The sequence below is a fragment of the Phocoena sinus genome, chromosome 9 (assembly GCF_008692025.1).
Source record: "Phocoena sinus isolate mPhoSin1 chromosome 9, mPhoSin1.pri, whole genome shotgun sequence".
In the NCBI taxonomy this organism is placed as follows: Eukaryota; Metazoa; Chordata; class Mammalia; order Artiodactyla; family Phocoenidae; genus Phocoena; species Phocoena sinus.
This window is the reverse complement of record NC_045771.1, coordinates 97934141-97960403: the sequence shown is the minus strand read 5'-3', so window position 1 is coordinate 97960403 and position 26263 is coordinate 97934141. Positions and strand designations below refer to the sequence as shown.

The window sequence follows — 26263 nt, the reverse complement described above, 5'->3', positions numbered from 1 at the left end:
AGAAGGCGCCTGATGAGAGGGACCAGAAATAAGCAGGTAGGAGGGGCGGGGTCAAACCTTTGCCGGGAAACGGCCCCCCTGCCCCTGCGCATCTCCGCCTCCCTGCCAGGGAACCGCTGCTCCCCAGAGGACACCCAGTTTCCTTCCACTTGGGCCCCTGCCCGTGGGGAAAGGGTGGGTCTGCTTTGCTGGAGGTCAAACCGGCCACTAAGTGGGCAGTGGGTGGGAGGAGCCTCTGCAGTGACGACACAGAGGGCCCATTCCTCCTTCCTCTATCCCTCAAATCCGCTCCCGCCACGGGAACCTCGCCTTGTTTAAAGCCTTTCCGCATCTCCAGTTGTTTTTTGTAAAGTGGCAGCTTCGGGGCTGCCCACCTGCTCCTCAGCACCTCTCCCACACCCTTCAGGACCACCCAGTCTCCCAACCTTCTGACCCACCCGTCATCTGCCAACTCTGCTCTTTCTGGAACCTTCTCCAACAGTCCCAGCAGGATCAGGGCTCCCCCAGCAAGCGTTCCCAGTGTAATCGTGGCCTGCTGTTCGGGGGGATGGTGAGGACATCAGGAGGGTCAGGAGTGCCCTCCTCCCACGAGGACCCGACTGAAGCCACGTAAGCCTCCCACCGTGGGTGACATATTCTTGGTCCTGTTGCCTTGCAGGACAGGAGATGGTTCTGACAGCGGTCCAAGGATCGCCACCTGACCATATCCAGGGGATTCTTCTTGGTCTCCATGAACTGGATCCCTCAGCAGCATTTGACGCCTTCTGGAAACTCTCTGGTTCTCTCACTCCCTCCCTGTTGCCCAGGACCCTCCTTCCTAAGGTCGGAACCCTCGGGACTTTGCCCTAAGCTCTCTTTGCGCCCCACTCAGCACATCCCCTGGGATGTCCACTCCCACATCCCACAGCACATCCCCTGGGATGTCCACTCCCACAGTGTCACCCTCCACGAAGGGACACGCCAGGGACTCCCCAGTCCAGACCCCAGCCCAGACTTTCCATAAGAGCAGCCAACAGTGAGCACCTACTGTGTGCCAAGGTCAGCAAGCTGTGTGGATTATCTCATCCCACCCTCCCGAGGCCCTGTGTGGACCAGGAACCTACCTGTGCAGAGGCCACGCACTTGTCAAAGGTCACGTCGTAAGTGGTCAGGCTGGGATTAAACCCAGGCGGTCCCCTGCAGCACCCTGACCATTGTGCAGAGGTCCACACAGAACACACAGAGCACACCTTGGTCAAGGACACGTCGAGGGTTCCTGCACCAACCCCCTCCAGGGGAGGGGCACCTGGCTGATCTGTGTACGTAAGACAGAGGCAAATCTGCACGTGCTCTCGGAGAGTACTGGAGGACGAGGGACAAATTGGGGATGGGCTGGACTGTCAGTGTGAGCCCACATGTCGTTCTCAGAGAGCCCAGCCCTGGGCTCACCACACACACTCAGGACCACAAAGGCTCCGCAGGGCCGCCTTTGATGTCCCTGCGTCTGATCTCTGTGTGAATCTGTTGTCTCTGCAGGTGTCACACTCAGCTGTCAGGCTCCACTGGTGTCTGGCTGACTGCTCCATTGTGTTGACAATGACCTGGACATAAATGCTCCACATTCTAATCCAATTAAATCTGAGCTCCTTGGTGGGGTGGTTTTAAGGCCAGGCTATGAGGTTTGCTCTGACCCTACTGGAGCTCTTTGCATTAGTCTCTGTCCCCACTTCTCTCTGGTGGTAAAATCCAGCTGCCTGTGGCTTAACTTGTGCTCTTATGGAGCTGCCAGCCTCCTCTCATTCTCACCTCCACGGTGGAGCTGCCAGCCGCTTCCCACTACTCACCACCAAAATGCCCACAGTTCTTGAGAGCTCCCTTAGGCTTGGACTTCCCTACGCTCTATTCTAAATAAAGTCAGTTGTCATGGAGAGAGCTTCAGAGCTGCCTATCCTTACGGCTTCCTCTCCCCTAGGGAAGATCTCAGACCCACCGTCCAGAGCTGGGGTTGTGGCATGACACCCCCACTTTATGAACAGGGTGTTGGGTGGGGACGGCAGCTTCTGGTCTTCTCAGGCTGCCTCTCCTGGGAGGAACCTCCACTTTAGAGGCAAGCTGAAGAGACACTGATGGGGCCCCAGTATTCTCAGCATGCCATGCCTGGGGTAGAGCCCCCCAGCAAATAACAGTGAGGTCTGGCCAGGTGCAGGGAGCCCTGACATCTCAGCTGTTCATGACTAAAATTTAGTCTCTGTAACGTGGAGGTTGGGGTGGAGGGGATGAGAAATCCTGCCCCTCCCAGGGAAATACCGTATCAAGATTCCTTGTCTAGAAAGTGGAGAGACATGGCATCCCCTTGTCTGGGAGCTGGGGGAAGAGGGACACAAATGCACACACATATACACACATGCATACACACACACGTTCCCTGTGTGGGCCTGGCACCCAGGACCCTCCAGATCCTAGAAAAGAACTCATGAATAGGTGAAAATGTGAGGAAAGATTCAAATATGAAACTTGAGTAGACATTCCTCTTATTCCTGGATCCTAAGTTCCTGAACAGGGTGAATGTTGAATGCAGGTTTATCTCCCTTCCTGATGAGGTGAGTGGGGACCGGCACCTGGGCTCCTACCCCCCAGTCCTGTCCACAGCAGTGCGGCAGCTCCACGGCCCCCAGCCCTCAGGACCTCAGTGCAGGGAACTCCAGACTCTCCAAACACACACAGCACAGGGAGCATTTGTCTCAGTCAGAGTCCCAACCTCACCTCGGCCAGAAATGGTGCCCAGGGACTCCCACGCTAATAAATGTTTCTAGAAATAAGTGCACAAAGGACATCAGACTGCCGGACCGGACCTAGAGACACCTTGCTCCCTGCACCCTCCGTCACTCACAGCCCACGTCCTTTGCTGGATCCTCTTCCCCACCCGCCTTCAATTGATACAAAGCAGGGCACAGGGGTGACACTTAGTGTGCCAGATGGAGGGAACCAGCCCTCTGCCATTGTGAGACTCAGCGACAAAATAAAGGAGTGAGACGAAGAGGAGGAGGTGTGAGACGTCCGGGAAAACCCAGGCAGAGGGAAGGGCAGAACTGGGGCTGGGGTCGGGGTGGGGGTCCCAGATGTCCTGGGGTCCCCACCCTGGTGGACACACACCCTCTCCGATTATTCAATCAAACTCTAACCAGGGCAACAGGATTTCTCAGATGTGATTAAGGTCTCAACTTTACTGGCTCTCAGATAGGGAGATTATCCTGGCGGGCTTACCGATCATATGACTCCCCCCGATAAATCCAAGTCCAGAGGTCAGAGGGGTCAACATGATGTACAGTCTCCTTTGCTGGCTTTGAAGATGGAGGGGGCCGTGTAGCCAGGAACATGTGCAGGGCCTCTAGCAGCTAAGAGCAGCCCCACCGACAGCCACAGGAAATGGGGCCCTTAGCCCTTCAACGGGCCTTTGCCACACCCCGTGAGCCTGGGCGAGAACCCCGAGCTCCGGATGACATCTTGGCTCCAGTCTGGAGAGACCCTGCACTGAGAACCAGCAAACCTGGACCCCAACTCCAGGCTGCAGAGCTGGACTACTTCCAGCCTTGAAGTCTGTGATATTTGTTACCCAGCAGTAGGTGCTGACACAGCATCCCTGTGCGTTCTTCACCCGACACATTCAGCAGCCCCGCTGCAGGTTCAAGGAGGCAAAGAACTGGGTTAGCCGTGCCCTGGTTTTGCCAATGAGCACAGTGAAAGACGAGAGGTCCAAGGGGCTGACAGAGCACGCAAAGGCATGACCAATAGTCCACTGACCAGGATTCAGGCTGGGCGGGGGGAGGGCAGAGAGCCAGAGCTGGACGGAGCTGGCCTGGGGGTCGGAGGTCTCAGTGGGGCCAGGAGGTCTCTAAAGTTAGCATAGTGAAGAAAGTGCACTGTAGAGCTAAGGGGGGTGGTCGGGTGGCCCGGTGCCTGGCCCAGGATTGCAAGGGTCACCACTGTTGGTAAGGGTGGGGTCCACAGCCAAGAAGGGCCACTTGACGGCCATGTGCACACAGGAGTAGCCTCTTGGTGGGGGCCCAGCTTCTTATGGGAGCCAGGAAGTGAGGACTCTTGGGGAGGGGAAGGCACACACAGCATGTGCTCCAGAGGCCCTCAAACAGGGAGTGACCAGGGCAAGCCAGGGGCTGGGCTGCACACCCACCAAGGCTGCCACGCCCCCCAGGACATCATCTGAGAAGAGGGCCAACATTTTAAAGGTTTGAGATGGTCTGAGACCCGCGAGCACTCTGACCCCGCACCCCGGCCGCCAGAGGCCACGTCATCTGGCAGACGTCCAGCGAAGATGACCAGCGGAGGCTCAGGTAGCGGGAGATGCGCTGGAGTCAGCGTGTGTTCACGTTCAGATCAGACTTCTGGTCCTCGGCCGAAGCTGCCTCACGAAGCAGAAGTGCCAGGCGTTTCAGATTCTGTCCCTACACTGTGCCCCTACCCGCACCTCTGGGCACCTGGAGGGGACCAGCAGGCTCAGGGGACCAGCACATCTCTGGGCAGGAAGGGGGCGGGGCCTCTGAAGGACACAGGGACTGCCCTGCCAGGTTCTCTCCACGTCCACTCATAGCCATGGCCCACCTCTGGTCCCCAGCAAGACCATGCTGAAGCAAACAGCCCACATCCAAAAGCCTCGGCCCCAGAACTGGAACATGGACAAGGCCCAGCGAGAGGTCTGCGGACAAAGTGCCCCCACCAGCTGCTCCCAGGTCCCCAGGACCAGGTGGGGGTCTTGGCAAACCCTAGGTGACCTTGAAATGCTGGAAGGATAGTCTCCCCTCCATCCTCAAAGCGCAGGGTGCCAGTGGGAAGCGCTGGATGGGTAGATCCCTCCTGCCTGCCCACATTCCCCTGGTATGAAGCTCTCTTTGCCACTCTGAGCTCTGACATTCTGGAGCCTCAGGCACTCCCCATCTGTAAAATGGGCATGGGGGACTTGCCAGTTCTAAGAGGCCAGGTGGGGTCTCTGTGAATTCCCTGAAATAAAACTGGAAACCCCAGAAGTAGCATGACTCTTTACTCAGAGAAAGCACAGACATGGCAGACAGAGCTCAGCCAGAACGAGAGCGCAGGGGACCCCACCCCGAGGCCGTGCTCACAGCGGGAGGCCGTTAGGAAGGAGGCCCACCCAGTTCCAGCCCCTGGTGGTGGCCCCAGAAAGCAGGTCTCAGGCTGTGCTGTGGCTCCTCGGAACCCCCAACCCAACCCTCAGTCTTCCAGATCTCTAGGTGGGCTCCCTACCAAGAGGACTCAAAGCCTGAGAAGCGAGGACCTACAAAATCTCCCTCCCAATCTCTCTTCCCCCAACCCCCAGCGAGGTGGGAATAGGCACACCTTTCCAGGGCGGTGCCGGGGTGGGGCCAGGGCTGGGGGTGGAGTCAGAGTGGGAGGTGGGGCCAGGACTGGGGGTGGAGTCAGAGTGGGAGGTGGGGCCAGGACCGGGGGTGGGGTCAGGACTGGGCGTGGGGCCAGGGCTGGAGGTGGGGTCAGGGCCAGAGGTGGAGTCAGAGCCAAGGGGTGGAGTCAGGGCTGGGCTGGGGCCAGGGGTAGAGTCAGTTGGGAGGCGGGGTCTGGCCGGGGCTGTAGATGGGGCACCACGGGACTCAGTGCTAGGAACCCCGAGGCCCCAGCCCAGCCTGGGACAGCGCGGCGAAGCAGCGGTGACTTGTGCCCAGCACGCAGGCTCCAGCCGCGGCACGTTTTCTTTCACCAGCCCAAAGGCCGCCCAGGCAGGGTGGGGGGCAGCCGAAGAGTATCCACCGGCTCTCCACTTTCTTCCGCTTCTTCAGGCGGGGCCCCTCGGACTCACCGGGCCCTCACACCACCTGGTCGGTGCGTTTGCTGCGCCACACCACCACGCCGGTCATGGCGATGGTCAGCAGGATGGGCACTGCGATGAGCGGGATGAGAATTTCGTCTGGGGGGTCCTGCCAGTGTTGCCTGTCCACGGAGCAGTTCTGGAAGAACCGCCTGTGGACCCCAGCGATGAAGCTCTCCGCCAGGGGGTTGGGCCAGTAGCAGCCCACCACGTTGGTCTCCACCTCGGTGCAGTTGGTGAAGCTCTCGTAGTACCTGCGAAGGCAGAGGGCTTGACCGCCTGGCTCCTCTGCCCCTCCTCACTCTGGCCCTGACCGCCGGGAAAGTGGGGGGCAGTCCTGTCTGGCTGCCTGCTCTCATCATGGCCCCAGGCCACAGGGGAAGGCCTCTTGCTATGAGCCCTACTGGGCCTGCCGGGCCAGCAGGGTCCATCTCCCTGGGGTCCTTGCCCAGAGGTTCTCTGGCATGGCGACCCCATGCCCTGCTTCCCACCTCTAGGCCTCAGCCCCGCTTTCATCTGCCCCTGAGCCCCCTCCCCAAAGTGCACAGCCATGTTCTACTCCCCGTCGCAGGCTGCCGCGTCACAAACTCGATTCCCCTCGTGCCCACCCCAGCAGACAATGACCTCTGCACAGAGCCTGATGTCATCGAGCCCAACTCCTGGCCCTCCCATCTTAAAACAGAGGCAGCAGAGCCCAGCATGGAAACTCTGAGGCCACGAGCTCCCCAAAATACACCTCATGCCCCGTCCTGCATCTCCTATGTCATCCCTGCCTCATCTTGGTCATCCACATCCGTCATCTGCTTCCTATGAGGATGTGAAGTCCCAACGCCCAAGGTCTGGGCCAGCACTTCTCAGGTCTTCCCAGGGGGTACTCTGGGCCTGGCTTCTTTTTCCAAGACCAAGGGATGTGTGGAGTCACAGCCACTTGGACCTGCAAGGCCCTTGTCACCTAAGGCCACTCTATGGGCCCCCCGGGGAGGAGGTCTCTCTGAGGCAGGCCGAGGGCCAGCGGCCTCCCAGTCAAGTCAACCTGCCCTCATTTACCTGGTTGGGGGGGGGGGGGGGGCGTGTCCCACCTGTGAGCCCAGCCCCGGCCTGTCTTCCTCTCAGAAGTCACCTCCCGCAGCCCCCATCTGACAGGACATGTGGGATTCCCCCCGCCCCAGGGTCTTCCTGTCTGTGTCAGTCAACCGGAAAATGCACTCAGCAAACCACCCATGAGGAGCCACGTCCATCCAGCGGGCTGGCTCTGGACGGTCCTTGAAGCCAACCAAGGGCTACAGCTACCAGGACCCAGAGTTCAGCCCCACGGCCAGCTGGCCTGGGATTAGCGGCCCCTGGGGGTGGTGGCCTAGGCTGGCAGCCATTATCCAAGGTGCTCTGGTGAGAGGGCTGGTCAGACACGTGCCAAGGTGCACCAGCTCCACCACTGCCCACACTCTCTTGCAGCTGGCAGAGTGCTGCATGCAGGACAGGTATGGGAGCGGGAGAGGCTCCTGCCCCAGATCCCCACAGGCACCAGGCCCTGTGGTCCCCCTCCTCCCTCCGGTGCGGACCCAGGGCGAGTGGCCTGGCCTGAGCAACAGGAAGGAACTGCTTCCTGCAAGGAGCTTCCTGTACAGAACCTCGTCTCTGCCTGGAAAGGCGGTGGGAAACGGGGCGGCTAATCACTCAACCAGGCCTTCGTAGTGCCCACTCCTCCTGGCAGCCCCGGGCAGTTTCCCAGTCCAGACGCTTGGGTTGCTGGTCAGGCGCACGTCTGCCCTGCACCCCTCAGCTAACGCAGACAAGGGAGAGCCCCACGAGGCAAAAGAGAGCGGGAAGCAAAGGGTACGGCCTGGAATCTGTGTGCAGAGCCGTGATGTGGCCCCTGGGACATGCTCAGGCTCTGGGACACCTCACCAGGCAGGTCCTCAGGCAAACCCATCACTCCCCAAGACGCACCGGAGGGGGTCTGCCACCCCAGACAGAGCCTCTAACCGGACACCCTGCCAAACCCCGACCCACCCCAGGGCTCAGTAGGGCTGAAACGAAGCAGATGGAACTTGGGGAAGCCCCACGGTGGACAGCAAGCCTGCAGGGGCTGGGGAGTGGTGTGTGGCCCAAGTGACCCCCATGCACAGAAAACAGCACAGGACAGCAGCTTAGGGGTCAGGATGAAGAATCAATGTCCTTCAGTCCCAGCTAGGCCACTGACCATCTTCCTGACTTTGCCCACATTACTTAGCCTCCGTAAGCCTCAGTTTCCCCGCCTGTAAATGGGGTTCATAATTCTTATCCGATAAGGTGACTGAAAGGACCAAATGAGGTGAAGTGAATACACTCCTGGCAAGTGCCTGGCACATAGTAGGTGCTCGGTGAGGTCTCGGGGTGAGCCCCAAAGGCCAGGAATGGGGCAGAGCTGAGCACAACACCTATCTCCGTGGATTGACCTACGCGGCCAGGCACAGAATGCCCACACCTGGTGCTTCCCAAGAACGCTGGGAAGTGGCTCCGAATTTTAATAGCAAACGCTTTCAGGATAAAAGACACAGAAGGTCGGGCACTCAGGCACATGGCAAGAGTTGTAGAGGCCAACTCCCACATCCCAGCATCCCGCCCTTCCCTGGGCTGGGGAGGCAGAAGGCAGGGACGCACACATTTGCACACACTGCTCTCAAGCCCTGTTAACTCGCCAGCCCAAGTTCAGGCTGGAGGTGAAATCAGGGTGTCCTTCACAAGGAAGCTGCTGTTTGTGTGACATCACAGGACCAGGGTCACAACAGGGTCTCTGCTTCCCAAGCGTCCCCTGGTCACCGAGGGCCTCCCCATGTCCTCCCTTCAGTCTGGCTTCCAGAGCAAGAGAAGACGCAGCCATAGGCCAGATGGGAAAGGGGGATGCAGAGGCCGGGAGCGAGGCAAACCGCCCCCATCAGACTCCCTCTCCCGCCAGGCAAATTTCCCTACTCAGGTGGAAGTCGGCCCCTCTCTCTCCAACTCCCAGACCCCCCTCCTGGCTGCCCCCTCTGCTGTCCTCAGGCCCCAGGGCTGGATGTCTGATCTCCTCGCTGAGGCTTTAGCAGGTGACAAAGGCACAGGATGGGAAGCGCCCACCTCATCCTACCTTACCCCTGACCCCTGTGTGTCCACTCCAGGCTTGGCGTCCAGGCCAGGCTCAGAGGACAAGAAGAAGCCTGGCCAAGCCCCTAGCCCCCTTTCCCAGCAGACACAGAAATTTCATACCACTTGGTTCAGCGAACAACTATGTCTGCGAGGGGCCTGCCACTGTCCCCTGGGGAGTTGGGCATGGAAGCCCCTAGAACAGCCACTGGGGGCAGAGAGCACAGGGGCTGGGGTGTTGGAGGGGAAAGGGCTGATGCAACTGAGCAAATCCGGGGCTCCCAGGGAGGATGGGGCCTCCAGGCAAGCACGGCTCACAGGACAGTGTGGGTCTGCAGCGGCCGCCAGCAGCGCACCAGGTTGAGATGGTGAAGTGGGAAGTGGAGGAGGGCGGGCACAGCCCGTAGCTGATTTCTGAGGTGAAAGGGCCACCTTGACGCTTGATGCTAGGTGTGACCAGAGGAGATCAAAAACCTCGGGAGCTTCTAGAACGTGGGGCTCTCTGTGGTGAGGCACTGCTCCCGCCGCACCAGGTAGAAACCAGCGGGGTTCAGTTTCTCTGGGGTCCACTGGTCCTGACTACAAACCCAGCCCTGGCCGGTGCTGTGAAGAAAACCCAAAATGACAATTTCCACCCAGCATGGACCGTGAAGAGAGGCAGGCACGCCAGGGCAGGGAACTAACCCAATTCAGGAAGGACAGTGGGTGTCAGGGTTTCCCAGAGACATGACCTCGCTCAGAGGAATGGGCGACACACAGCCTGGAGTGTCCAGTTTGGAACTGCCAGGGTGGTCCGTGCGGGGAGCGGAGGGCTGTGAGGCTTGGAGTGGACCTCGGAGCATGCGGGGCACAGACGCCGAGGGCAGGATGTGGGCAGGGCAAGGGCGGGCCACGGGTACACGGTCAGCAGGGTACAGACGGGCTGTGGGCAGAGGGCAGTCCAGCCACGGGCAGGGCACGGGCAGGGCGAGGGCAGGGCGAGGGCAGGGCGAGGGCAGGCCCAGCGCCTGAGCAGGGACACTCACACGATGAACTCCGACAAGTTGCACCACTTCCAGACCTCCACCTTCTTCATCCTTTCAGCAAAGGTCTGGCCGCAGTGGGGCAGCATGGCCAGCATGCGCTTCTCATTGCAGCCGCCCACTGGGGGACACTCCCCTAGAGAGGAGACAGCCATGAGCACTGCTGGAACTGCTGGCATGAGCCTTGAAGGGCTCCTGCTGATGACCCTCAAGGCCAGCTGGGGTCTTCCTCCTTCACCTTGACCTCCATGTGACCTGGGGAGGTTGAAGCCAGTGCAGAAAGAGTGACTCACTTGGAGGCATCCAGGAGACAGGACCCAGAGGGCCCGTGGCCTCCCAGGGCGGCATGGGAAGAAGCAGGTAAGAGGACAGCATGCAGAGGGACAGGGGTCCCGGGAGTGGAGAGGCTGAGGGCTGATGGAGTCCCGGCCGGGTGGGGGCAGGGAGCAGGGGTGACCACTGCACCTCGAGGGTGAGGGCACCCGCAGCATGTCCCAGGAAGGGTTCTGCGAGTCTGATGACAGTCCCAGGCCTCTGGGCAGCGACAGAGGCCCCTTGACAGTAAGGACTGCCCACCCTGTCAAAGCCACCCCCTTGAACTCCAGGAGGCCAGGGGCTGAGGGCTGCAGGGTCCAGCAACAGCGGCCAGGCCTTTGAACACTCTTGGGGTCTGGCAGGACCCCTGCCCCAGGATTTCTCATCACTCTTCCTGAACTCTGCCCCCAACACTTCCTGTGCCCTCCACCTCCAGAGAACACCCTCCTCCCACGGGGAACACCCGCCTGTCTGACCCTCAGGACCCATCCCCCCACCCTCTCCAGGCATCCGATTTCCAGGGGTCAGTTCCCCCCCTCGTAATCTTCCCTCTCGTGACCCCCAGCTTTGGCTCCCATCATATAATCAAGAGAAAGCCCTGCTGTGCATGTCCTGGAGTACATATGTTGTATTGATATATGTATGTGTGTGCATCTATGTGTGTGTGTGTGTCTTTGTGTATGCTGCCCTGCCACGTGTGTCTTTGTGTGTGTTGTGTTCACATCTGTGTGTGGTGTGTGTGTGGGTATATCTGCCCTGCCATGTGTATCCTGACGTATGTATGTGTGTATGTATATATGTGTACTGCCCTGCCTTGTGTGTCCTGATGTGTGTGTGTGTGTTGTGTGTATACGTATGTCTGTCTGGTATGTGTGTGTGTCTATGTGCACGCTGCCCTACTGTGTGTATCTGGTGTATGTGTGCCTATGCGGGACTCACAACCTGACAACTTACAATAACCTTACAATAATGTAGACAGTGTGGTACTGGCATGAGGGTAGACATACAGATCCATGGAATAAAACTGAGAGTGCAAGAATCAACCTTCATTTTAGAATAAAATTATTTTCTATAAATGTACCAAGACAATTCACCAGGGAAAGAATAGTCTTTTCAACAAATGGTGCTGGAACTACTGTATATACACATGCAAGAGAATAAAATTAGACCCTTTCCTCACAATTTACACAAAAATTAACTCAAAACATGTAAGAGAGCTAAATGTAAGAGCTAAACTATAAAAATTCTTAGGCTAAAAGGAGAAAGTCTTTGTGTCCTTGTATAAGACAAAGTCTTCTTAAATATGACACCAAAAGCACAAACAACAAAAGAAAAAGACAGAAAGTGAACTGTATCAAATGTTTTAACTTTTGTGCTTCAAAAGACACCATCAAGAGAGTAAAAGACAACCCACCGAATGAAAGAAAATGCATGAAAATCGTATTTCTGATAAGGGGCTTGTATCTAGAATAGATAAAGAACCCTTATGACTCTATAAAAAGAGAGCAATGACCCATTTAAAAATAGGCAAAGGATCTGAATAAACATTTCTCCAAAAATATACACAAATGACCAATAAGCACATGAGAAGATAATGAACATCATTAGCCATCAGGGAAATGCAAGTCAAAACCATAATCAGATATCACTTCACACCCCCCAAGATAGCTATTATCAAAAAGATCTAACAGGGCTTCCCTGGTGGCGCAGTGGTTGAGAGTCCGCCTGCCGAGGCAGGGGACACGGGTTCATGCCCCAGTCCGGGAAGATCCCACATGCCGCGGAGCGGCTGGGCCCGTGAGCCATGGCCGCTGAGCCCGCGCGTCCGGAGCCTGTGCTCCGCTAACGGGAGAGGCCACAACAGTGAGGGGCCCGCATACCGAAAAAAAAAAAAAAAAAAAAAAATCTAACAGAGGTGGGGGGAGGGGAGAGGAGAAAAAAAAAGATCTAACAAATGTTGGTGAAGATGTGGAGAAATCTGAACCCTCATATGCTGCTGGTAGAAACGTAAAATGATGCAGCCACATTGAAAACTAGTTTCCTGGCAGTTTCTCAAAATGTTAAAAATACAATGACTATATGACCCCACAATCACACTACTAGAGGTAGTAGTGTAATTTCTTTCCATAAAAGAATGAAGTACTGACACGTGCTACAACCTGGATAAACCTTGAAAACATTATGTTAAGTGAAAGATGCCGGTCACAAAATACCACATATTGTATGATTCCATTTAATGAAGTCTGCGGAATAGCCAAATCTATAGAGGCAGAGTGCAGATTAGATCACTTAAGGCCGAAGGGGTTGGTGGAATGGGTCATCACTGCTAGTGGGCATGGAATTTATTTAGGAGTGATGAAATGTTCTCAACTGGATGGTGGTGATAGTTGCAAAATTCTGTAAATATACTAAAAAACATTGAACTATACACTTTAAATGGGTGAATGTGTGGTATGTGAGTTATATCTCAAAAAAGCTTTTTTAAAAAATAAAAGTTTTTTCAAACATTCAAAAGTTGAAAGAAGGTATTACAAGCACACTCAAACTTCAATTAATATTTAAGAATTTCCTTTAGGGAGAAGGAAAATAATATCAGAAGTAAATATTGATCTTCACAAAGGAATGAAGAGCACCAGAAATTGTAACTCTAGGAGTAATATATAAAGTTTGTTTCTCAATATTTAAATCTTTTAAAAGATAACTGACTGTGAAAACAAAAACAATAACGTACTGTGGGGACTTCCCTGGTGGCGCAGTGGTTGAGAATCCACCTGCCAGTGCAGGGGACACGGGTTCAATCCCTGGTCCGGGAAGATCCCACATACCGCGGAGCAACTAAGCCCGTGAACCACAACTGCTGAAGCCCACGCACCTAGAGCCCGTGCTCCACAACAAGAGAAGCCACCGCAATGAGAAGCCCGCGCACCGCAATGAAGAGCAGCCCCCGCTTGCTGCAACTAGAGAAAGGCCGCACGCAGCAACGAAGACCCAAAGCAGCAAAAAATAAATAAATAAATTTATTTTATAAATAAATAAATAAATAATGTATTGTGGATTTACAACTTAAGTTTAAATAAAATGTATGACAGTGATAATATAAAGGGCAAAAATGGAAGGTTCTTGTGCTATACGTGAATCGATATAATATCATTTAAGAGACTGAGTCTCTCAGGGTGACCACGTGAGGTGTCTGACTTGGCCACACACCAGACTCACCCAGGCCACAGCCCAGGGCCTGAGACACGGACCAAGAATCGGTGTTTGTTAAACTGCCCCTACGCCCACATGATTCCAGTGTGCTGTCAGAGCTGACAAGTGGGAAGAGCAATGCTTGCTCACAGTTACGTGCACACAGGCACGTGGAGATCTTGTGCAATGAAGATTCTAACCCCGCAGGCCTGGGGCACCAAGATGCTAATCTCTGACAAGCTCCAGGTGGGTGATGCGAGACCCAGGCCCACACTCTGCAGAGTGAGAGACAGAAAATGGGAGCGCTGAAACCAAGAGTCAGAGGGGAGTCAGACAGCCCCGTGGCTCTGCTCCCCAGCCCAGACACACTCACTCTCCTCTCTGAGGCTCGGTTTCCCTATCTGGAAATGGAGCCGTGACACCTGCCGTGACACCTCCTTGCCCAGCTTCCCTCCACTTCAGTACTGACCAATGTCCACTGAGTGCCCTGTCCTAAGTGTGGTCCAGCTCGCCGAGCCCTGCAACAGCCCGACAAGACAGTGCCACTGTGACCGGGGAAAGTCATCAACCTGCTAAGTAACACGGTAGGGAGCCAAACCCAGGTGCAGCCCTGGGTCCAGGGCCGTGCAGGCCCGCAGTTAGTGACTTTAGGGAACGCAGGCTCTCAGGCTGAGATGGAGGCAGATGATGAGAAGGCAGCCTATGCTCCTTTCTCCCACTGGCTGCCCTGTTCCAAAGGCATCTTTTCCCCGCAGCTCACTGACAGGCTCCCCACCACAGGCTCTGAAAGTCCACCTGATGTTCTCTACATCCAGCCCTTGTACCCATTCCTGGGCCTGGTCTTGTCATCCCCTGACAGTATCCTCTCAGTATCCTTCATGGCTGTTCTGGGCTCCACCTTCCTCCCACATGGGCACGGGCCCGGCAAGTCTCACACCGTTCGCCCCTGCTGGCTGCTGCCAGTCCTCCCAGCCATGGCCCAACTGGACCTGGCCCGTCTAGACCACCTGGACCACCATCTAGACCCAGCTGAACCTGGATCCATGGACCTGGACGACCTGGACTTTAATCCTCTGGACCTGGACCCCCTGGACCCCTTGGGCCTTGAATACCTGGGCCCTGGACCTCCTAGATGCCCCCTGGACCTTGAATACCTGGACCCCCTGGACCTCTTGGACCCCTTGCACCTGGACCCCTGGACCTGGAACACCTAGATATCCTCAGCCTGACCCAACGGCCACCTGTCGGATCACTGAGACCCAGCCCAGGGCTTTCTCCTCCTCCCCTCCCACTTCTCCCCACCACTGGAGCCCCTTCCTCCTCTTCCTTCCTGCTTCCTCATGGACAGAATCTCCATGAACCCAGAATCTCCACATACCCAGCACCACAGGGGCCTGGCCAGGGCAGGTTGAGAATGTGTCATCACGGACCACGTGACATCCTGAGGCAGGTTTCCTGGGATAACTTCTCCCACCCATGGGGGCAGGCGGGGGATGCTGTGAGGATGCACAGGGCAGGCCCCATGGGACACCTGTCTGATCAACCACAGGTGCCCTCCGTGAGGGGGTGGGGAGACTGGTAATTACGGCACCATTTCTTTTTTTTTTTTTTTTTAATTTTATTTTTGCTGTGTTGGGTCTTCGTTTCTGTGCGAGGGCTTTCCCTAGTTGTGGCAAGCGGGGGCCACTCCTCATCGCGGTGCGCGGCCCTCTCACTATCGTGGCCTCTCTTGTTGCGGAGCACACGCTCCAGACGCGCAGGCTCAGTAGTTGTGGCTCACGGGCCTAGTTGCTCCGTGGCGTGTGGGATGCTCCCAGACCAGGGCTCGAACCCGTGTCTGCTGCATTAGCAGGCAGATTCTCAACCACTGTGCCACCAGGGAAGCCCATGGCACCATTTCTGATGCACAGGCTTCAGGGGCTCCCAGCCAAACCCAACAACCTGCCCTGTGTTATAACAGTGAGGTAAACATGCAGATTCCTGACAACACCAGGAAAGCGTGTTGCTGCCACCCACTCAAGCTACCAGCTGCATTAGTAAAGGTCTCGGGAATTAAGTTGAAATAGAAAACCGTTTCAGTTGGTTCCATCAGGGAAACAAAGAAAATGCACTGTGTTCCTTTTGTCTAGGGGACTTCCAGACTCTGGGAGATGATAAACAGCCAAACAGATGCATTTCCAAGAGAAAGGCCTTTTATGGCCAGTCACTTGGAAATGAAATACAGGAGCTCTCGTTCTCCTCTTGTGCAAATCAGCATCGAGCAGACTCGGCAGGCTCTGCAGTGATGGGCCATGGTCACTAGGGCTGTGGGAGGGTGTGGTTTCTGAAAGGTTCTGCCCCAGTCCCTGCAGTCTAAGGAGTTCCCTCCTCACCCTGGACCTCAGTTTCTGTACCTATATGATGAATAGGGACGTCAGAGGACCTTCAAACACCTTTTGGCTAACCACCTCCTTGCAATCACTGCGTTACTGGGGTACTTGATATCCCGCCACTGCCTCTGGGCTCGCTTGAGTCCACAGAATCCAATGTGACAGGAGGTGGCTCAACAGCAGGACAACATTACTCCCACCAGTGACAAAAACAGTGACAGTGACATGTTCATACACATACACACTGGCATGGGCACTCTGTCTGGGGGTGCTGTGAGCCGCTGGTAGCCACAGCTGCTAGCAAACTCAAGTGCCCACAGAATGTGTGCCAGGCGCTGATGGGAGCTTCCCATACACACAACCCTTTCATTCCACACTCTTGGTCCCCGCACATCGTTATGGGGACTGAACTCATTGAATCCAAATGGCAATCACAACAGCCCTTTATAGGTTGCTATTCCTGCATCCACACTAGAGTGGGGGAAACTGAAGCTAAGGGCCAGTAAGTAAGTGTCTCATAATCTTGGGGTTAAGCTGCTGCAAATGTAGGCCCCCAGAATTCACACCCAGACCCAAGGGGCTGGTCAAGGGCTAGGCATGAAACCGAGCACTAGGCCTTGGGTTAATTAGTAGAACTTCAACCCAAAGTGAAAAAGGATGGGGGGAGAGGCTTTTTAAACTCAAGTAAGTAAATTTAACTTAGTCCAACTATTATTTTTGGTTTTACACTGGCCAGGTGAATTGCCATGACACACAATGTCCTGATTCCATATCTTTCCATTTGTGTGTTGTTTGTTGTTAAAAAGAGGGAACCTCATTTGGGTAAGTCGAGGGAATTGTTGGACTTCACCCTTCTGTTCTTGTGCTACAAGAGTTGAATTTTGTTCTTTGTGTGTATCTTTGCAGTTGTCTTGGGCATAAGTGTGACTTCTATGGGAAACAAAATCTGTTTTCTGAATGCAACACCTCAGGGTGCATCCTGCAGAAGTGGACCACTTCCAGTTGCAAAGCAATGAAATGTAAACAGATGATTATCCTTTGTAATGCAACCTGGCCATGATACTCCCTAGATTCAGGGGGAAAAATTTGCCCTTTAATGGGTCCCTAAACTACGCTACTATTATGCATTAGAGCTATTTCACAATAGAGAGGAAAAATGGGATAAGATTTATAAACTAATAAGTTTTGTATTGAAATAAATACCTGATTCATGAATAAGTTTTAAAATGAAGGTATGGGACTTCCCAGTGGTGCAGTGGTTAAGAATCTGCCTGCCAATTCAGGGGACACGGGTTCCATCCCTGGTCCAGGAAGATCCCAGATGCCACGGAGCAAATAAGCCTGTGCGCCACAACTACTGAGCCCACCTGCCACAACTACTGAAGCCCACACACCTAGAGCCCGTGCTCCACAACAAGAGAAGCCACCGCAATGAGAAGCCCACGCACCACAATGAAGAATAGCCCCCACTCGCCGCAACTAGGGAAGCCCGCACACAGCAACAAAGACCCAACGCAACCATAAATAAATAAATATATATATAATTTAATTTAATGAAGCTATGAGATCTCTGCCTATCTGGATATATGTATGTCTATGTATACATTAAAATTATATGTCTTTATCTTTGGATAGTATTACCAAAACTAATTTGTAAATGAGCGTTACTTAATTGGCTTAAAGAAAAGTAAGTGCTTACAAATCAAACATTTCTAAATACAACAAAAAACTAACCAAAATGAATTTCAGGTTCATGTGATCTGGGGAATATTCAGTATTAAATTAATATCCAGCATTAAAGTTAGTTTAAGTATAGTTAATACAGACATGTCTTTAGAGTCATCAACGTTAAGTATGATAATTTTTTTGTACCTAGGTTTACTGAAAGTCAGTAAATTCATATTATATCTACTGAAAAACTTGTCAACAAGAAAACTAATTTTGTATGATGATACTGTCATAAGTAAAAAAAAATAGAGATAAGTGGTATAGAAGCTTTTAGGTGAACTCTTTAGAAGTAATTATGTTTTAGTCTTTCCAGATTCTTAGTAACTTGAAACTTTCAAGCTTTTCTGAATTAAGTTAAATGATAAACATTTCTTGAAGGTCTAGGTCATTTTTAAGATAAAGTACTGGAACATTGATTGCTAGACAAGTCTATCTTCTTTTGTCTTACGAGAGAAAAAAAAAAACTAAAGATGTTTGGGTTTATTAGACACACATCTTGAACCACTTTAAAGAGAGAAATTATGCTATAAAAATGTATTTTTTTTTAAATATGTTTTTAGAGGTTAGGGAACATGTTTATAAGTTTGCCAATCAGAAAACGTTGGTATAACAAAGAGTTCAGTTAGTTGGCTTTTGGGTTTTGCTGGCGATTAAGGTTTTTAAGGGTTAAAAATTCTAATAAATATGCGATTAAACTATTAAAAATAATAAGGAAATCATTTCAGAATGTGAAGAAAATATGTTGTCAGCAAGAGAAGGATGGAGATATTTTTGTTAAAGAAAAAGGGAAAATAATTTTGTCCTAGAGCTCATTGTTTCTAGATGGGAAAAAATAAGGGACAAACTTATATAGATACAGAAAGTTGTAGAAGGTTTATGGAAAAGGAACCTTAAGAAAAGAGTTTTGTGCATGGTCAGGATTGATTGAGATTAGATTGAATTTAAAAGCAAAGTAGGGCTTCCCTGGTGGCGCAGTGGTTGAGAGTCTGCCTGCCAATGCAGGGGACACGGGTTCAAGCCCTGGTCTGGGAAGATCCCACGTGCCACGGAGCAGCTGGGCCCGTGAGCTACAAATACTGAGCTCTGCGCGTCTGGAGCCTGTGCTCCGCAGCAAGAGAGGCCGCGACAGTGAGAGGCCTGCGCATCTGGAGCCTGTGCTCCGCAGCAAGAGAGGCCGCGACAGTGAGAGGCCCGCGCACCACGATGAAGAGTGGCCCCCGCTTGCCACAACTAGAGAAAGCCCTCGCACAGAAACGAAGACCCAACACAGCCAAAAATAAATAAATGAATAAATAAATAAATAAATAAATAAATAAATAAATAAATAAAATAAAAGCAAAGTAATACAGGACTAGAGTTTGTTTTTCTCTCTCTGTGAAGAGAACAAAGTTTTCCTGGAATATTGAGAGGCTTTGATAACAGACTGTAAGTTTCTTTCTCTAGCTAACTTTGAGTTTCCCAAAGGGCCCCTGAGCCATCTCAGAAAGACATATTAAACTAATTAAGATTATTTGGTCTATTAAACTACATGGAAAACATTATATGAAAAAATTTCTCTAATAAAGTTGTCACAGAGTATAACTACTCGTGACATGTATCACTGCTTGCTTTAAGTCTACTGCTTGGAGCACGTGCAATGTTTGTGTGACAATTTGATATAATTGATAAGATGTATAACCTATAAAATGTTTCCCTGTCAACATACCTTTGTAGCTGTTTGTTATGTCTGATTAGTTTTCCCCCAACATGGATAACTAGGCAAACATATAAACAAAAAGTAGCAGTAGCACCAAGGGACATGATAGACCCAGGGCAGGCAGCAAACACAATCAAGGGACAGATACTTTGATTATCAGTGCTTTCTACTGAAAGATTTGCAATCAAAAGGGGGAAATGACAGAAGAAATTTTCACCTATTGAGGTATAGGGAAGTCTTTCTGGTTTACATGATTTAACTCAAATTTTATGCTAATTTAAAACAGCCTTTTTGTGGTCTATTAAACATACATTGTATGTCTGCTTTAACCATTAAGGGAAAAAATACATTTGGAGAATAGTACAAACATGCATTTTGATTATTATCCTCATTGTAATATATCTACTAATTTTCAAATGTTTGTCTAGGTGCTGTGACAAAGCGATCAAAGAGGGAAGTAATGTTTTCATAATACAAAATATTGATGCTAAGCTTGGAAATAGGGACTATTTCCAACTCTGTGTCCAATTCCCCAAACTGAGGCAGGACTAGGCCTCATTTCACCAGGAAGTAACCAGAGTGATCATCACCCCATTCCCTCAAAGATTTGGGCAAAGTTAAAACAAAAACGGAACCAAAACCAAGTTCCTCTGCTAAGTTTATGATCAACCTTTCTATCCAAAACTTTCTTCCCTTTCATATTCTGCACCTCTTCCTCCTCAGGATTGGAAAATATCAAAGAAAAGGGGGAACTGAAACCAAGCAGGACTCTGCAGGACCCTCTCAGGTACAGAAGCCCTTCTGGGTCCCCTGTTTCTTGTTTGTAGCAAAAAGCTTTAGTCTCCTAGGGGCCTCCCCTGAGTCACAAAAGCCTGGCTCAAGAATTAATGATTGAAAGGATGTAGACATGTAGTGACAAGTATAGCAGTTAGGCCTAGAGAATGGTAACAAGTTAAAGAGCAAATCAGCCATAGAGCAGTCACAGAATCTTTATTCCCTCCCTGAAGAAGACAGATAACAGTGTCTGATGCATACTCCTGCGTTGTTTTGTACATACTTGATAAAAACCGCCACCAGAGGGGAAAAGCTACCTGCGTGATGATCAGACTGTCGCCATGACACAAGCGGCTCCATCTGTTCTGCACGCAGTCTCCTGCACATCCTGGAAGCTTTCCTTTAAAAGCTCCTGCCCTCTGATTGGCAACGTGGAGCTGGTTTGGGGGATGCTAGTCTGCCATCTTCCCAGGTTCCTGGATTCCTGAATAAAGCATCTCTTTCCCCCCACCAACTCCTGTCTCTCGAACATTGACTTCTGAGCAGTGAGCAGCCCAAGCTGAGGTCAGTTTTGGCTCCGGGTGGGAACAGACACAGAGGCAGAGGCCCAGCTGAGTGGACTTCTGCTTGACCTCACTACCCCAGGGCCCTGCACAGCAACAACTGCTTCTGAATTAGGGTTTGTAATTTTCAAAGAAGCACCTTCCCTGATGGGCCCTTCAGAGCCCCTGATGGGCCCCTATGGTCAAGAGGAACCGGCCCCCCCCTGTGGCCCTGCGCCCTGGGAAGCCAGGCCCCCCACGTGGCACAGCTCAGAGGCCGCGCAGGGACAGCAGGGTGTCAGGATCCAGAGCATAGATAGCCAGCAGCCCTGAAACCCTCCTTCAAGATGCAGCAGCCTCCAGGGCTGATATGGCCTCCATCCCACCTATGACAAAGCAGCACATGACCAAGAGCAGGTTTGCCTCTCCCTGCATCTCCCTGACGCAGTCAGGAGCCAGTTCCTGAGGCCCTCACTCTGACCAGACCAGCGCCGGGCTGTGTCTGCTGAGAGGCTGGCCTGGTCCCCACCCCTGGCTGGGGAGCCTGAGCCCAGGCTCCATGGGAGGGGGACACTGGGACCAACAAGACAAGACAAGGTGGCCTCTAGAACCGTGCCAACGTGAGCCCAAGATTATTAACACAGAAGATTTCTGCACAGGGTCTGCCTTTGGGCCTTCTCAACTCCATGCTACAGGTGGGTGAGGAGAACCTCAGCTTCCCTCATAGTGAAGCAAAAGATTCCTCTTCCATTACAAGGACCAAAATCTCCATCCAAGAGCTTTGTATTTGAAGGTTGCTGAAAAGCCACATCAGTGCACTCCTGATTTCTGGAAGCCACCAATCACCCTTTCCTTCAACACAAAACCTAGCTAACCCTAGGGCTCTAACCCCAGAATATGAAATGAAGTCACATTTTCTCCACCCTAGGCATCTCCAGTGGAAGGGTAACCTAGAGTTCAAGATGCCGATGGGCCTATGCAGCCTTTTCCAAATTTCACGTCATCAAAGCTGACAATGGGGCTTCCCTGGTGGCGCAGTGGTTGAGAGTCCGCCTGCCAATGCAGGGGACACGGGTTCGTGCCCCGGTCCGGGAAGATCCCACATGCCGCGGAGCGGCTGTGCCCGTGAGCCGTGGCCGCTGAGCCTGCGCGTCCGGAGCCTGTGCTCCGCAACGGGAGAGACCACAACAGTGAGAGGCCCGCGTACCGCAAAAAAAAAAAAAAGCAGACAATGATATTTCAAATAAGCCCAATTTTGCATCTTACAGCAAGGGAGACTGAGACCAGTAAGAGCAAGGGAGCATCCCAAAGGACCCAGGGGACAGTGGCCCCCACGGACAGGGCCTGAGACCCTTGAACCCCAGGCCAGGGCTCCCTCCTCCCAGAGCTGGCCAGGCTCAGACCCTGCTCTGCAACTCCCAGTCTCAGCAAGTCTCTCCCACCGAAGCCCTCCCCAAACACGCATACCCTATTACTTGTTCTTGGATGATTTCTTTAGAACGATTTTTCAAAACAACCTTTTCATTCAATCCATTCCCAATCTGTGAGCAATGTGTTCTCCCAGGAGTTGTGTTTTCTTGCTGGAGAAGGGATCTGAGAGGGGAAGCCTCGGAAAGCCGCCCCCTGCCCCCTCCAGCCGGTCTCTCCAGACACACGCACACACACTCACACTGAAACATTGTCCTCGGAAGGACAGGCACAGCAGGGAAGATCTAGCACTCCCAGTTCTGGATTCCTCTCATCCACACCCCTGCGCCTGGTGTGAACGCAGGAGCCCCGGGACGAGGAGCGCACTATCTCACAGGAAGGAGGGAGACGGACTTGCTCGCCGCCGCTGCTCGCTCGGGGTGTCGCGCTGGCATGGCGTCCCCAGCTCCAGGGCAGCGAGGCTGGGGACATCGCAGCTGGGAGGGGCAGGCCCAGGCCGAGTCTGCGGCTGGCGATGCAGAGCCCGCAGGAGACCCTGCACCTTCCTTCCTAGTCCGGTCCGTCGCCATCGGCTTGGAGAGAGCCTGGGGACCGCACCCGGTCACCCCTCGCCCCTCCGGAGCGGGGCGCGCCAGACTCGCCCAGGTCGGTGCAGGGGAGGAGGTGCAGCCAGGTGCGGTTGCAGGAAGGCAAAGGCCGCGCGGATCCCACAGCCCCAGGGGCGGTTGGGCCCCCGGTGCCGGACCGAGCGTCCCCTTACCGCAGAGCAGCAGCAGCAGCAGCAGTAGCGGGAAAAGGTGCGGGCGCCGCCGCGCTCTTGTCTCCATGACTGACCAGCTGTGGCGCGCGGTCCAGCTGTGTGGCGCACAATCCAGCTGCGGCGCGCGGTACAGCTGAGTCCCGGCTGGGGGCGCTAGGGGCGCCCGGGGGCGGAGCCCAGGCGGGGATGGGCCCGCAAAAAGCCCGCCCCCAGGAGGTGCCTTCCCCCAGGATGTGCTCTGCGCCCCTTAGGATGCGCCTCCCTCCCACCCAGGTGCCCTCCCTCAGGTCGTGCTCCCCCAGGACGTGCTCCCCCTCAGGACGCTTCCTCCCCCAGGACACTCCCATCCCTAGGACGAGTACCCTAAAGACGCGCCCTATAGCCCAAAATATGTCTTCCCTCACTGGACGGTCCTTCCCCCAGGACGGATCCCCTCCCCAGCGCAAGCCCCCTTCCTGCAGCCCTGGGGGCGCGGCCCACCGCAAGTGAGAGCCTGGAAGGCTCCGCGCCCGGCTGGGCTGCGGGGCAAGATGAGGGGCAGGTGAGAGCAGCCTGCCAAGGAGCGGGCAGGATCCTGCGGATGCACCCACCCCCACCCCAGCCCGAAGAAGAGCTGGGCATGGTGTCCGGAGAAGGACTGCTCTGCGTCTCTGTGCCATGATAGACCGGGCAGGGCAGCGCCCCTGGGGAGAGAGCTGGCTGAGAGTGGGGATATCTCTGTGTGAGGGTGCGGAGAGGAGCCCTCAGGGTGGAGCGCAAATGATCCCCGAACTCTTACTGGCCTCAGGCCCCCAGGATACTTTCCTGGGGCCTCGCCTGTGCCAGGAGCCTTTGCACCCCTCTGGACTAGAGCGGGTGGGGCCATACACGCGTGCACCCGGCTGCACTCCCGCACACACCCCACTGCCCACGGCTAGAACCGCGTCCTCAGGCCCTGGTCCTGCCCTGTGCCCTCTGGAGGCCTCAGGGGACAAGACGAGGGCCAGGAGAGTGACTGAGTACCCCTAAGGACCTGACCTAGAGGAGTGTCATGGGCTCCGAGGGGAGGGAGGGAGGGACCCGGGATTCTCCAACCATGGATCACTTCACCTGGCTTGGTCACCTCTGTCATTCTCAGCCCCTGGCATAGACTCTGGCCCCATGGACAGCTGGTCACATTGTCACTGATGGGGACCCCTCTGCCCTACGGTGCCCCCAGTCCACACACCCCCCCCAGCACGTGCTGGTCTGAGGGCTCAAGAAGCCGGGTCAGGAAGATGGGGGTCCCCTCAGGGACTGGTTGCTCTCAGCCTGGGCCCTTCCCAAGTCAGAGGGATGGAGCAAGTGGGCTCCCCACCTGGACAAGGGCTCCGCCTCTCTGAGTGGTGGAAGATGGGTAATACCCCCACCCTGAAGTCCAGGTCCTGCGAGGGAGGGTTGGGTAGAGGGATTCTAGTACAGGCATCGCAAAACAACTACCTTGCAAGAGCTGAACTGACCTTTCTTGCATGAGGAAGTCCACTTAATAAGGGATTGAAGCTTTCTGTGCTTTTTCTGATTACAAACAGAATTATTTCAAGGGAGAATTCAAGCTAGTTAAAATTGACCAGCCGTCCTGCCTGCCTCTGCCCTAGGTGGTGGCAAGCACAGATGCAGGGGCGACTCAGCACCTGTGACCCAGGCCTTCCACGCGTTCAGCGGGGGCTGAAGTCTCAGCCAGTGTTTCCTGCCAGCTGCCCTATCTCAGATGCCCTGCACCAACGGAGACAAGTCAAGAGCACGGCCCAGGTGTCCACCAGTGTCCCAGGAGGCCACAGACTCACAGAGGCCTGCACCACTCCATGAGAGAGGCTAGGCCAGACCTCGCAGGCGATCATACACAGCTAGCAGGCTGGAATGGGGGAGATGGGCCAGATGCAGGGGGCATATCAGACAGCACCCTGGAGCCTGCCCCAGCCTGGGGCTGTGGCTCCACACCGACCGGTACTAGGGAACGAGCACCCTGGGAGGCAGGGCGCTGGATGAAGCTGTTCCCCTGTTTGCGATGCCCTCCCCTCCCCCATCCCGTAGACTCAGGTTCCTGCACCCCACTTCCATGGAGCTCCTCCGTGCCCCAGGGCAAACTCCCGAGGCCTACAGGCTGCCCACGCATCCCCATTAGAGGGAGTGCCTGAGAGGCAGGGCCTTGGCTTCCGTTCCCCGTGCACAGTGCCGTGGCCCACACAGGGCACGTGGTCTGCTGGCGCAGGTGGTTTCAGGCAGGTAGTGAGAAGGGGGTTAGGAGAGTCCCAGAGGGGCCATCATGCTGGGACCCCACGCTGCTGCTCCCACGTTCATCCTGTCCTGGCACCCGCTGGGCACACTGGACCCCCCCTGTGCAGAGCTGTCTCCCCTGCTGAGAGCCGGCTGCTCCTCTTCTCTCCAGAGAGGTCATCAGAGACGCTTCAAAGGTCATCAGAGACGCTTCAAAGGTCATCAGAGACTCTTGGCTGCCCCTCCCCCCACCAGATCCAGGCTGGCATTAGTGGTTGCTATGGTGTGTGGATCACAGAAGAAGGGACGTTCTGGGAACTCCAGGGCCAGAACTTAAGAGATGGGCAGCTCTGGCTTGTTGCTGTGCAGAGCTGCTTTTTCACGGACAAGGAGAAGCCACGTAGGTGGCCCTGGGGTTAGAGGTCACCTCGACATTCCTCCAGCTGCACTGAGGTCCTGGCTGAGTCGGGGCCAGCCTCCCCCAGGATGGTGAGGAAGGACACGTATTTGCTGTATACGCCACTAGGTCTGGGTGCAGGGGTGTGAGGGTGTGATGTTCCCAGGAAGACAGGAGGGGCTCTCCCTGTGGAAGGATGAGCTTGAGAGGGGAAGGTGGGACGGTGGAGGCTGGGTAAGGGGACACCCTGGACAGGTGGGTTAGGGTCAGTGCTCATGACAGTGGGTGCTGCCCTAGGATGTTGCTGTTTGATCCACAAGCAATCTGCCCTTAAGAGGGGGACAGGCTGTAGTCTGGATCCCTCCAAGGATGGAAGCCCCTACTCACAAAACAGCCAGCTCCTCTGGGCCAAGCTGATGACGTTTGGGAGGCCAGCTGCAGCCTTCGGGCCTCAGGGCAGAGAGAACAGGCCAGGCCCAGGGGATTTCCTGAGCTCACAGGCTAGAACCATCTCCTCCCCACATGGATGGATCCAGAAACCCACCTGAGGGTCTCCCAGCCAGCCCTCCTCCTGTTCCCCTGAAGCCCCAGCTGCCCTCGGTTCAGCTCACACACCCTTGAGAACAGGTCCAATCAGCTTATATAGGAACCCGCCCCAAGCTCGAAAACCCTCAGGGAGCTTCGAGTTTTCCGTCTGAAGCTGAAGGGGATAACTGCCCTGCCTCATTCTCAGGTCAGAGGTGAGGATTGAGGTCAAAGAGGCTTCTCTGTGCTGAGATTCATAGGCACTGGGGGATGGAGGTGGAGATGGTGGAGGTGGAGGTGCTGGAGGTGAGGATGGTGGAGGTGGACATGGTGGAGATGGCGATGGACATG

The 26263-nt window shown here is 54.4% G+C and overlaps 1 protein-coding gene across 3 annotated transcripts in view; it reads right to left on the bottom strand.

Moving 5' to 3' along the window:
• Window positions 1-3183: 3183 nt before the first annotated feature.
• RAMP3 (receptor activity modifying protein 3) overlaps window positions 3184-26263 on the bottom strand; it is a 55880-nt gene continuing 32800 nt past the window's right edge. The window contains exons 1-3 of one of the 3 annotated variants that reach the window (XM_032643314.1): window positions 22759-22850; window positions 9961-10093; window positions 3184-6087 (exon numbers count right to left, since the gene is read on the bottom strand). In XM_032643314.1, the coding sequence (XP_032499205.1) occupies window positions 5832-6087; window positions 9961-10093; window positions 22759-22825 (456 nt within the window). In that variant the 5' untranslated portion in view covers window positions 22826-22850 and the 3' untranslated portion in view covers window positions 3184-5831. Of the gene's footprint in view, window positions 6088-8884; window positions 9539-9960; window positions 10094-22758; window positions 22851-26263 lie in introns of those variants that run through there. The other 2 variants (XM_032643310.1, XM_032643313.1) reach the window with 2 other exon arrangements.